The 13778-nt window shown below is 36.3% G+C and overlaps 1 protein-coding gene across 1 annotated transcript; it reads right to left on the bottom strand.

Annotated features, from left to right (window-relative positions):
• Positions 1 to 312: 312 nt before the first annotated feature.
• On the bottom strand, positions 313 to 11645 carry LOC145125246 (uncharacterized). The gene is made up of 18 exons (XM_079060736.1): positions 11550 to 11645; positions 11250 to 11426; positions 10996 to 11177; positions 10721 to 10826; positions 10498 to 10574; positions 3371 to 3449; positions 3079 to 3271; positions 2781 to 2907; positions 2596 to 2676; positions 2380 to 2481; positions 2145 to 2240; positions 1953 to 2027; positions 1754 to 1873; positions 1532 to 1660; positions 1352 to 1429; positions 954 to 1040; positions 777 to 863; positions 313 to 700 (listed from the first exon to the last, which is right to left on the bottom strand). The coding sequence occupies exons 1-18, from the start codon at positions 11602 to 11604 to the stop codon at positions 653 to 655; spliced, it is 1899 nt and encodes a 632-aa protein (XP_078916862.1). The 5' UTR covers positions 11605 to 11645; the 3' UTR covers positions 313 to 652.
• Between the last annotated feature and the right edge of the window lie 2133 nt (positions 11646 to 13778).

Consider the following 13778-nt stretch of genomic DNA (forward strand, 5'->3'; position numbering starts at 1 on the left):
TGAAATTTGAAATTTAGTTTATTGATTATTTTAAACACATAAATTTGACCACAAACATCTTGTGGATTCGACTCGACTTACCCTACTACATAAGTTGCGTTGGTTTATTTTGACGAGTTGATTACACCCGATCAACTTTATTCACGGAGGAACTAAACACAATATATTTTTGCTGCTTCCTTGACAAGTTGACCACACTGGTCTCAAGATTGGTGATCCGATTTGTGTTGTTGGGTTTCGTTCCTATAAGAATCGAATACTCTGATACCAATTGATAGGTACGAGACAGGTCCTAGAGTTTGAGAATAGGTGTAGTCCAAGAATAAATTTTATTAATCGACAAAAATAAAACAACTATGGTGTACTATATTTATAGTGACCAGCTAGAGATACAAGGAAAGCTAAAACATAGGAAAACAAATCCTAATCTAATTAGATTACCGGATCAAAATCCTTATTAGACAAGAAATACCAAAAATAGACTTCCTAATTACTTGTGCTCAAGTTTACTTCATGTTTAAGTTTGATGCTTAAGTTTGAAGTCGACTTAAATTTGAAACTGCCTTAAACCACCTCTGATACACTTGACCAAACCGACCAGGTCCAAGCGTATATACCATGGTGTTTATTTGATTATTTGTAAGCTTAAAGCTTAATTGGCCGCTTGTTGGTTGAAATTCGGGTCCATGCAAACAACAACCTACAAAGAAAAGTTATTCGTGTTATCGATGTGCATGCAAGATTTCAATCAAGTTGATTGTATTGTATGTGCATACTTTTCCAATGCTTTTTCCAGAATGGATGTGTTCAACTGCATCAACAACAGATTGCACTCCCACAAAGCTCTTAGGGTCTATTCCAACCTGATATAATTGCAAAGAAAGAGTAGCAGGTGAACTCTATTAGCAATTATCCTAAAGATGCTAAAAAAGATATAATAGATATGATGATACCTTTAGCTTTCCAATAGAGAAAAGATGAACCATACTATCTAGATGACTTTTCCATACGTCATGATAATGGGCTAGGTTGAATCCAGTCTGCAAGTTTCTCAAATTTTACCATGAAAAAAAGCAAAAAAAAAAACATGTGCACTCAAGGTTCTAGTTATAATTTTTGATTAAAATTGCAGCAATTTGCTACTTCTAAGTGAAATACCAATTTGACTAATAATATTGCTCTAGTTTATCAACATGGTATCATAAACTCATTTGGTTGTTTTGTTGTCCTTTAAGGTTACTTTGGATATTTGACAACTAATCGAACACATCCCTTAAAATATTAAAATATTGTTCGTTTGGATATATTTCATTTTCATGTGATGGATGTAAAACTTGAAACTATTACATACCACAGTCTTGCTCTGTTGGTGAAGTATATCACATATTCCTGGATAGTTTCTTGGTTCATGTCCGATCCCTTCTTTATACTGAAACAAAAGTAGGAAAGATACGTGTGATAAGGGAGAAATATATAGAGTTATATAAACTCAAATAAAAAGAACATAAATACAATCTATTAAGTCAATTACCTGAGAGGTCGTTCCAATTACAAGCATTCGTCCGAAAGTTGCTAAGGAGTTGAAGCATGAATCAAACATGTCAACACCAACAGATTCGTAAATAATGTCAACGCCTTTTGGGAATTCCTTATTAAGAACCTGACAATTTAATTTGTATATATAATTATATACCATAACAAACAATGTTTAATACTTAAATCGACTTTAGATGATGGAAATTAAGGTACATACATCTTTTACGGATTCATCTTTGTAGTTGATAACTCGATCAGCTCCCAAGTCCCTTAAGAATTTTGCCTTATCCTTACCTCCACATGTTGCAACTACTTTGTTTCCAGCTAATTTTGCCAGCTAATATTATCCCATAAAATCAGTCATGAGTAATTCATCACATACAGTTAAATGAGATTATTAAAAAGCTTTAGATTACCTGTACTGCAAATTGCCCGGTTCCTCCTGCAGCAGCAGTGACAAGAACTGTCTCTCCAGACTCCATGTGTGCTGCCTGCAGGAAAAAGGTAACTTGAAAATGAAGTCTTAATCTGATATTTATTGTGGATGATCAAATTAATTGAAAAATATGTGTATTACATTCTAATTGAAAATTAAAATTTAATCAAACCTTTTTAAGAGCAATGGATGCGGTAAGTCCAGAAGCAAGCATGGCAACAACTTCAGGGTATGGTGATTCGACTGGTAGAATGATTTCTGAGGGTACCTAATAATATAAGATGATAATTAAAATCCGATAAGAAATTGATCCTACATCTTGTAATTTTGCATTTTAGTAAATAGTTTGTATAGAATACTCGAATGAAAACAGATAAAAAAAATAATAATTCAATATAGTCATATACCATGGTAAATTCAGAATAAGCTCCAATATTAAGTATTGCTGCTGGACTGCCGACTTTTAGATTTTTAACCTCATCACCCACTTGAGCAATTATTCCTACAGCCTTTATTTTGTAAATGGTTAAAACATGAACCAAATATCCCAAATATTTAAAACAAATCCTCGAGTCCAGAAATTTAACTCCAATTCTAAAAAGTGTTTGTATGTGTTTTTATACCTCAAGTCCAGGATAAAATGGAAGTTTAGAGCTGATTTCTTCTTTGGTTCCACTTAAGTAACCATTATTACTATATTCCACCTGTCAAGCAAAGGATGATTAAATGGGTGTGCGATTTAGTTAATAAAGAAAAGCAGCACTATGTGATTTATTGTTATTAATATATTGAAACCCAAAAAACTTACATCCCCTGCATTGACTCCAGCATATATGATTTTTAAGAGGACATGATCTGGTTTAATTGGCAATTTCAAGGGTGCGCGCACTGTACGTGTAGCATTCCGAAAATTTCTACTAAGGGTGTGAATAATTCTACATCACAAGTGTCAAATGGCACAAGTCGTAATCAAAATCTTACAAATATTGGAAATGATGAAGAATATATATATATATATATATATATATATATATATATATATATATATATATATATATATATATATATATATATATATATATATATATACACACACACACACTTACAGTTGCTCAAAGCTATGAGGGATTTCGACGATAGAATTAACGGCTGATGAAACTGTCTTCTTCAGTCTTGATGGGATCACTGCCAAGTTTTTTGCTTCTTGAGATGAAGTTGGCACGTATTCCAGGCCTCCACTGTTTGTGATAAGTAAACAAGAGCCAACTTTACTTTCATCAGTAATAAGCTGAAAGGCACCTGTTTCATATGATGACAACTCAAACAACTAATTAATTTCCTAATTTAAAGAATATGTTTTCCTTTGCTTCTCTCTAATGAAATAATACAACATAGTACCTTGTATCAATGTATCCATGGAAGCTGAGCTTCCATTGAGGTTAAGAAACTGAAAGCCCGCATGTTTAGCTTGATTAATCTGCATATATATATATATATATATATATATATATATATATATATATATATATATATATATATATATATATATATATATATATATATATATATATATATATATATATATATATTAATAATAGTATTAGTAGAAGTTTAACCGGAAAAATCCAAAATTAATGTATTGCATACTTGGAAACTTAATCATATACTTTATGGTCACAAACTTATTAGATTAAAGAAAGAATTCAACGTTAAGATGATACTTTTATTAGCAGAATATATATTGTACATTAGCGGAATATATATTGTATTTATTATCATATATGTATTGTGAGGAAAGTCAATAATCCTCCTAATTTAGAAGAGGTTAGTTAGGCATACATGTATTATATATTGTCTCGACATTCAGTGAAGAGACAGGACAAAATATTAGCTTTTATGGTATCAGAGCCAACTTTCTAACCCTAGCCGCCGATTCAACAGCCTCCATGACTACTACTACCAATGATCCAAAGCCATTACACCCATTTTATTCTGTTGCCAACATTCAAAACAAAATAAGAACTTTAGATGGTGTGAAAGTCACATATTCGTCTTGGGTTAAATTGTTCAAGTTGCATGCGCGTGGGTACGATGTGTTAAATCACATTGACGGAAGCACTCCTCCGGTGAAGACGGACGCGAATTACGAGTCGTGGTCGAAAATTGACGCCATAGTCCTTCAATGGATCTATGGATCGTTATCTGACGAATTAATGGCTAGAGTTCTAGACACTGATGCTACGGTGCAACAAGCATGGAATCAAATTCAAGATATTTTCCTCAACAATAAAAGCTCACGTGCAGCAGCCCTCGAACACCGGTTCATCAACCTGACACTTGCTTCGTGTTCATCCATGGACGAGTACCAACAAAAACTCAAAGATCTGGCAGAACAGTTGAATGATGTGGACCACACCGTGCCTGAATCACGTATTGTCCTACAAATGGTACGAGGTCTTCCTCAAGAATATGACACAGTAGCCTCCATCATCCAAAATAAAGAAAACACTTCTTGGGACAATGCATGCTCAATGATTCAATTAGAGCAACAACGCGTCTCTGCTCGTTAGAATCCGAATCAATCGGCGTTCACAACAACTCATTCAGGTATGCAACAAGTTGGTCAAAACACAAACCCATCTCCAGGTCAGTACAACACCACAAGCAACCACCAATCACAGGTATTCGAGCAGCAAAGTGGTCGCCAATACTCCTCGCGGGGACGAGGTCGTGGTCGCAATAACCGTGGTGGTAGGGGGCGTGGACGGCAACAGTACAACCAGTCGAGTCCTCCACTGCAACCATCTGGTAATTGGACCTGGACTCCATCAGCACCTCCTTGCCCACATCCAACTCAGTCCAATTGGTCATCCTCTTGGCCAAACAGGCCCACAGCTCACTCCAGTCAACTTGGGTATTCGGCTCAACAGCGTGGTCACTATTCTGCTCAGCAACCCAGTTACTCGGCCAATCTGGCTTACTCGACAACCTATCTAACACAACCCACATACTCTCAAAGGCCCACTGTTGACCCGCTCAATCCTACTGACCTTGGTGCTGCCCTCTCCACTGTGACGTTGAATCAGCCAGACCAATCTTGGTACTTAGACACTGGAGCCTCCTCCCACATTACTTCAGACCCTGGTAAGTTTTTTTTGGAAAGGAAACTTCCCTAACGAGGGTTTCCGGGCCAGCTTTCGCGCACCGACTAATCCCTCGCTGCAAACATGAGGCTTTAATTAACACGAAATTCTATTTCCTTTAATGGTGATTTATTTGTTGGTAATGGGAACACGTTGTCGATTACGGGCTCGTGTAATGGCTTACACATTACTCCAAACCACACCTATCGCCTTAATAATATTCTTCTAGCCCCTCACATAATTAAAAATCTGCTTTCGGTGCGAAAATTTACTCGTGACAATTCAGTTTCCGTTGAATTTGATCCTAACGGTTTTACTTTGAAGGATCTCAAGACTGGCAGGTTCTTTTCGCGCCATGAAAGCACCGGTGACCTCTATCCATTCACTTCACCTACGCTTGCTTGTCTCACAACTTCAGCAATAAAGTGGAATGATCGTCTCGGACATCCGAGCACTCAAGTCCTTGACACTCTTTTTAGTCGTTCTTTAATTCCATGTAATAAAGATATTTCAAAGAGGTTTCGTACAAAAAACACACTTGTAATATTGGCTTTTAACTTTGGGAACAAGCATCATGTATAAGGTGCATCTCATTACAAGAGGTTTCGTACAAAAACACGGTATCGATTTTAAGGATGTATTCACACCAGCTCGAGTAGATACGATCCGACTTATTCTTGCATTAGCACCATTTTGACGTAAAGGTCGTATTTCTAAATGGTGGGCTAAATGAAGAAGTGTATACCGCAAATCGAGGTTTCATTGTTAAAGGAATTAAGAAAAAAAAATTTACAATTTTTCTAAAGTATTTATGGTTTACATCAATTAAGTACCAAGAGCATGAAATATTTGCTTCGATAAAAGCTTGAAGAATATTGGGTTCAAATGGTATGATCACAAGTCGTTTACACTCGGAACACAAGAGGTTTGTCACTAATTTTTGGTGTATACGTGGATGATCTTATCATTATTGGCTCTATTGAAAAGGAAATTAATGAATTTAAAGTGAAATTTATGAAAGAGATCAAAATTAGTGATCTTGGATTGCTTATTTATTACCTTGGCATAGAAGGGTAAAAGAAAAGATAGAGTATTGCAAAAATAATTGGCTTATGCAATGAGGATTTTGGAGAAGTTTGGTATGAAAGATTGCAACCCAATTTTTTCCCATAACTAAAACCCAAGAAAGAAGAAGAGAGGGAACCATCGATCCCACTGAATATATATGAATTTTGGGGAGTTTGATGTACTTAATTCACACTCGACCCAATTTGTCCTTTTCGATTTGTTTACTTATATGGAAAGACTAATGTCACTCTACAAATATGTGATGAAGCAAGTGCTTTAGCACATGAAAGGTACAATCGATTATGATATCATGTATCATCATGATTAAAGGAGCAAATAACTCGTGGGTTTTTTGGATAATGACCTTGGCGGAGATGCGGTGGTAGACCTATCAATTAGGCGGGTTTAGAGCAAATCACCATTTATCCAAACACTTTTAAAAGTTTCAAAACATGACCCACTTTGCTTTAATAACCCTTAGGGTTTTAAATAATCGAATCGATACCCGTATTCACCGAATCAACTAATAACCGACCCATTAATCTGACCTTTTTACAATATTAAATTTTCATAATTTTGATGTGTGCCATAAAGTAATGTTTCTGAACGAATACCCGACCCGTATCCACCCGGCCAGCAAATACTCGATCCGTTAATCAGACCCTTTTACAATAAGAACTTTATTTTACTTACACATCGTGTTTTATATATATATATATATATATATATATATATATATATATATATATATATATATATATATATATATATATATATATATATAGCACCTGGTTCTTGGTATGTATTTTTATTTAAGTATTTTTGCATTTTTGGCCTTGGACTCGGCGAGTTGAAGGACCAACTCGCCGAGTAGAAGCGGGATGAGGCGCGGGATTTAAGTGATGGACTCGTCGAGTCGGGTCCCGGACTCGACGAGTAGGCTCTGACTGGACAAAAACCCTAATCTGAGGGTTTGCACCCTATTTAAACAATGTTATGTCGGCCACAACGTCCCTTATGCTCCCAGAACACCTCTCATTGAAACCCTAGCCGTTATTGAAGCAATCTAAGCCTTGTTAGTGGATTTTGGTGCTTGTGGTCTTAAGAAGGAAGGAGAAAGGTTTGAGGAAGCAAGTAAAGACCAAGGGAACCCGCGTTTGTGCACCTTCTACAGTTCATTGAAGGTAAAAAGCTGTAACCTTGCTCTTTCATTTGTGAGATCCCTTTTTGGGGAGATTTAGGGCTTTTATAAGCCACTTTTGATGGCCAACCATTATTGCAAACATGGTTGGGGGTTAGAGCTTCTGAATCACGTCATTAAAGGAGTCACAAGGCAGTTGGGGACTGCTTTTGCACCTAGGAAAGGCCCCATGCATCTTAAGAGCTTGTTTTATGTCTTTTTGAGCTCAAAGTCCCATGCAAGCACGTAAAGTTTGTAACTTTACGTGCTAGATTGATTATAGAAGCTTGGATCTATCTTTTGATCAAAGGTTGTACATCAGAAATCAAGGATTTAGAGTGTGGACATGACTGACTCGGCGAGTCCGTTCTTGGGACTCGACGAGTCCGAGGCTTTGAGCCCCATATCTGTTGAGAGTCAAAGGAACCCAGTTGAGTGTTAGAAGGGTTGTAATCGGACAGGAAGAGTTACCCAATGTATTGGACGTGATTTTAGACCTAGAGTTCATGGGACTCGACGAGTGCTAGAACAGACTCGACGAGACCAAGGCAATCTTCTTAAGGATGAAGATGAACTCGGTGAGTTGTTCATCAACTCGGCGAGTCGAGGACATAACTTCTTCATCAGATGAAGGTGAACTCGACGAGTTGTTCATCATCTCGGTGAGTCGGATGAGTTTCATGCGATGTTCATGTGAGGGAGGAACTCGTCGAGTTGACGGCCCAACTCGACGAGTCGGGTCATGGATAAGGACGAGTAAAGGGTGAGGGACTCGGCGAGTTGACGGCCCAACTCGGCGAGTCGGGTCAACTTGAAGTTGATTTTGACTAGACTTGGACTGACCCTGTTTAGGGTTGTACTTGCTGTGTGTTGAGTTGAAGGTCGTCGTGTAGGGATCGAGGAGTCGAAGGGAGTCGACTTGTGCGCCGAGGATAATTCAAACACTGCACGACATTGAGGTGAGTTACCTTCCAGTAGCGGTGGGTCTACGGCCACAATGTCTGCCCACCAGTAGGAGTTGTATGTTAGATGATTGTCTTTGTGATATCATCTAGGTTTGCTACTACCTGATATGTTATATGCTGGCATGATATGTTATATGTGATAGTAGTAGAGTTCGGTTGTTAGGACCGAAGGGTAGGTCAGACACCCCAGATATGTCTGACAGTATGTGATGATATGTTTATATGCTGGCATGATATGTTATATATAATAGTGGTAGTAGGAGGGGAATAGTCCCCAAGTTCGGTTGTTAGGACCGAAGGGTAGTTCGGACACCCCAGATATGTCCGATAGTATGTTTATGTTATGATATATGTGATAGTAGCAGTAGGGGGTGGAATAGTCCCCGAGGGTCGGTTGTTAGGACCGACGGGTAAGTCAGCACCCCAGAATGGCTTGACATGGGTAGGTCAGCACCCCAGAATGACTTGACAGGGGTAGGTCAGCACCCCATAATGGCTTGACACGGGTAGGTCGGCACCCCAGAATGGCCGTACCGGGTTGGTCGGCACCCCAGAATGGCCGTATCGGGTAGGTCGGGCACCCCAGAATTGCCCGGCAGTATGTATGCTATGTGATTGTATGGTATGTGGTACGATGGGGGAACTCACTAAGCTTCGTGCTTATAGTTTATAGTTTTGGTTTCAGGTACCTCTTCAGCGAAGGGCAATGAGATGGCGCGGTAGCGGCACATCACACATTCGCATTGATTTTCCGCACTTAAGATATTCTGGGATTGTACTCTGACATGATGCTATCTTATGACTTGGGTTTTCAGACATGATACATTTATGTGGTTTTCTTATGAATGCTTTTATAATCAGTTAATTAAAATGAAATTTTTGGACTCGAAATTTAGGATGTTACAATATATATATATATATATATATATATATATATATATATATATATATATATATATATATATATATATATATGGCTAGGTTATTTTGTTTCTTACATTTATTATATGCTAGAATGCACCAATAGGAATTTAGTAAATTAAATAATTATTTAATTAAATAAATATAGATATTAAATGATTTCCATAATTATATGTGTATTAAATAAAACCCATAATTATAATTCTATTTTTATGAAAACTAATTAAATCCGTCATTAATGTCAGCAATAACATTTTTTCAGAATAAATTCGCATCTAAGTTTTTATATATGAGTTCATATTTTGTTTTATGACTCACTCACTTAAAATACAATAAAGTTGCATTGAATATGAAGAACAAAAATGTATTCTACTAGAATACACTCTCATTCTGCTGGGTCGTAAACAAGTAAACCAATAGAAAATTAAAATCCAAACTCGTAAAATTGTTATGGGTTTGGATTGAATCAGGGTCAAAACATGTGTCATTGATAGGTATGCGGTGGACTATAAAAGCACTAACGAAATGATTTTCTAGCATCGAGAAAGCGCTATCACGTGGCAAACGCAAAAACAAAGTACCATGGCATTGTTAACTTTTGAAGTGGAGTTCATGGAGGTTTTGACGGCGGCTTGCCAAGCGATAATTGGTTGGCTAATTTGTTAGGTGAAATGATCATTCATACAAAGGTGGAGCGATGAAACTTTTCATAAATAGCAAACCGCCAATTCAATTGATATAATTTGGTATTCCACGGTGACGCAAGCACATGAATACAAAGTTTCAGTTCATTCGGGAATGTGTGGAGAATAGACAAATCATTGGAGTGATTAAGCTCAACCAGAATCCGATTAAAAAAAGGAGATTATATAAGTTTAATCGGATAGTCCAAAATTGATGGATTGGATAAAAATTAGTTAATTAGTTTTTCATTTTAGTCGAACACTTATTTGCTAATTTAAGGGCCAAGTTTGTTGTTTTCTTATTGAAAGTAGATGTAATTCTCATTGACTATTTCAGCAATTTAAGCAAACTTTTACATTTTATTATTTCTACCTTTCTGTGTTAGACAGAAGTCCCACACAACAATATTCATTTGTTTATCTCTTAATTATAGCCTTCATACATTTATTTGCACAGACTTGTTTTAGTTTAAATATAAAAATTATTGTTTCGTAAGAGAGTTTAATCATTTTATAATCATCGTTAACTTGAAAAATGAGTCATAGATAAGGAGTTTGGTCTGACCTCGGGGCAAAGCACATTGACACGGATGCCTTTTTCCTTGTAGGAAGAAAGTGATCTTGTAAACATAACCACACCCCCTTTAAAAAAAACACAACAAAACAAAACAAAACAAAAAAATAAACATCAGAAAACATAATACTATATGAAGATAAAGAGAATCTATGGTGAATCAAGATCGCCTGCATGCTATATGCTGCTGATATTTAGTGAAATGTAGATATACCTTTGCTGGAAGAATAGATAGGGTCGGAGATCATTGGATACAGTCCAGATGTCGAACCCAAATTTATCACCACACCAGGTTTTTTTGCAGCTTCCATTATTTTGATCTGTATTTTTTTTTTTGGAATAGGTGATTTATTAGTGAACTATCTAAAACCAATTAATTTTTAAGTAAATAATCCTAACATATTGGAAATAAAGTATAATACTATATGGTTTCATGTTCATCTATATATACATGGTAAAAGCAAGTCCATATCAAAAATATATATATACCGCTCTGTGGGTGCAATCAATAACTGCTACAAGATTGACATTGACTGCATGTCTCCATGATTTTGATCCATCTGTTTGGTCTTCATGAAATGGCACCGATGTTTCAATACCTACAGAATTAATACAAATATCCAAACCCCCGTATACTTCCACGTGCTTTTCAAATGCAGCAGCCACTTCTCCTGTTTGTTGAATAAATTGTCAATGAATTTCACAATCAGTATGCATGAGTAGGAAAAAAATGAGTAACTCACCTTGGTTACTGACATCGCATTTTACAAAGATAGCAGAAGGGAACTTTAATGATCCCGAATGAAACTTGAGATTTTCTTTTTGTGAAAGTGATGCAACCTCCTCTCCTTTCTCAACAGAAGTATCAACCACAGTGACAAATATACCCTTTTTGGCAAGAGCTAGGCAAAGACCCCTACCTGCATGTATGTATATCACAGTAGAGAATCACGAACATTATCCATTTGAAAATAACTACTTGAATCAACGACATTGTCTCCATTTTTATGAAAAAAAAAATGTACATGTACAAAGAAGTATACCGATTCCTGAGGCACCCCCAGTAACGAAAGCAGATAGGCCTGACTTTAGCTCCATTAGCTTTTTTGTTTTTATTTTTGTCTTGAATTTGTACTCTTTCTTTCTGATACGCAATTTCAATATATAGAGCCATTGGGGATGCAAGATCTACGTACCCCCAGCAATTGGGGATGCAAGATCGCTAAATAAAAAATAAAACACGTGAAGCATTACTAAATTTAAAGATTTACTGAAGATTCAAAAGATTTATATTATTTGTTGGCGGTACCCTACTAGCCATAGATATGATAATTAATATGAAATCATAGATTGATATTATTTCTTCGTGAAACTCCACTTGACATAAATATAATAATATGCGCTGGTATTAAATTGAGGGGTTCATTGAAACTCCACCTAAAATACAAACCCTAAACTAACATATAAAATAACAAATTAAATATATAAAAAAACGTGTCCTAAATTAGACTACCTTATATGTATGGTATTGTTCTTGTGTTGAAATTGTACTCTTTCTTTCTAATACTTAGTTTTCATATATAGAACCCTATGTTACTCCTTGGCGATCTACCTAACCCCAGCCATTTGGGCGGTCAAAACCGCTAATTAAAAAATAAAACACATGGAGCATTACTAAATCTAAAACTTTAATGAAGATTCCAAAGATTTATAGTTTGTTGGGGTAACCGACTTGCCAATGGCTAACAATATAAATAACAAATTAAATATATAAAAAAATAACGTTTCCAGAATACCCCATTGGTAGGTTTTGATCATCCGCTCACGTAGTTCAAATTAGAGGGTGTTTGGCTAAACTTATTTAATGAACTTTTTAACTTATTACAGGTTTCATACCGGTATAAGTTAAAACTAGTGTTTCGATAGATTTAAAAAAAAAGCTTATAGCGGTTCCACACCGAAGAATCATTCAACGGATACAACCTCTGATCCTCACGAGTGCTTTGCAATGTCAGCGGCCTCGACTCTCCTTACTGCGTTAAGAACTGCCAACAACTTCAGGCTCACCTCACCTCGTCGGCGACCCCAGGCTCACTACACCGACTAAACGTACCCACCAAATCGATCGTAGGTACCCCTCCTTCATTGTGTATTCTACTCCGAATTTTGTATATGTGTGTGAATCGTCAACAACAAGGAATCAAATCCCCACCTTTGGTGCTTAGAACGGGCAAAGGCTCTCAACAGGTTTTGTTGAGTTAGTGTTTCATATAAAGCCCTTAATATTTGGTCCAACAAATCAACAAGAACAAAAACAAGAACGAAAATTGTTTCTCTCCGCCAAGTTACGATCACAAACCCTAGAATATGATAATACGAAGCTCTAGAGAAACGATTTTCATTTCTTTTGTTTTTTGTTCGTCGACTAAGGCCTCTCTCTCTCGACATCTTTAGATCTCTATACTCACACAGACTCACCTCTCCTCTCAACTCTCAATTTAAGTTAACCAAATTTTGTTTTTGTTATTTTATAAACCCAAAGTTTCATGACCTAATTGCTTGTTAGATTTGTAATATAATATAAAGCATATGTTCGTTACTTGTTGGATTATTGTATACATGGTTTCAATGTTATAAATTGGTTTTTAATTTTGCCACTTATTTGAATTCAGGTTGATGAGTTTGAATTCAGGTTGATGAGTATGTAGATTTTGTGTTGTAAACCAGTTTACATAAATAACTTGTTCGGTATAAAACCTTACGCCTCGTTCCCGAGTTTAACAAAAGAAAAGAAGAGAAGAGAAAAGAAAGTCACGAGAGAAAAGAAGAGAAAGGAAAGGAAAACAAAATTTTCTTTCGTGTTCCCGGGTTGGAGAGAAGTGGAAGGAAAATGAATCATTTTGTTCTTTCCTTCCAAATCCTCCCAAATCGGAATGAAAGTTATGAGGGAAAGTGATCCTCCCATTTCTCTCCACTTCTTTCCACTTCCCTCCTTTAATGAAACTCGGGAACACCAATTTTTTTTTTTATTTTCTTCTTATTTCCACTTATTTCTTTTCCTTTCTCTCGTTAAGTTGAACTCGGGAACGGGGTGTTAGTGTTAATTTTAAAATAATTTTGGATATATACACTCAACTTTATTTGTAAACTATTTTACACCATGTATTTCAAATTACTATAATTGAAAAACTTTGGATGAGTGAGACCATACAACGCCTCCATCATGTTGTCAATAATATTGTTCTAGTTAGTTTTTTGGAACCATGGATGGA

The sequence above is a fragment of the Lactuca virosa genome, chromosome 7 (assembly GCF_052849685.1).
Source record: "Lactuca virosa cultivar CGN04683 chromosome 7, Lactuca_virosa_CGN04683_v6, whole genome shotgun sequence".
Taxonomy (NCBI): Eukaryota; Viridiplantae; Streptophyta; class Magnoliopsida; order Asterales; family Asteraceae; genus Lactuca; species Lactuca virosa.

Coding starts and splice junctions, on each gene's coding strand:
- LOC145125246 (XM_079060736.1), bottom strand. CDS start 11,604: ATGGAGCTAAAGTCAGGCCTATCTGCTTTCGTTACTGGGGGTGCCTCA. Junction 2,677..2,780: donor CTGGAGTCAATGCAGGGGAT/GTAAGTTTTTTG, acceptor TTTGCTTGACAG/GTGGAATATAGTAATAATGG. Junction 1,430..1,531: donor TAATTGGAACGACCTCTCAG/GTAATTGACTTA, acceptor CTTTTGTTTCAG/TATAAAGAAGGGATCGGACA.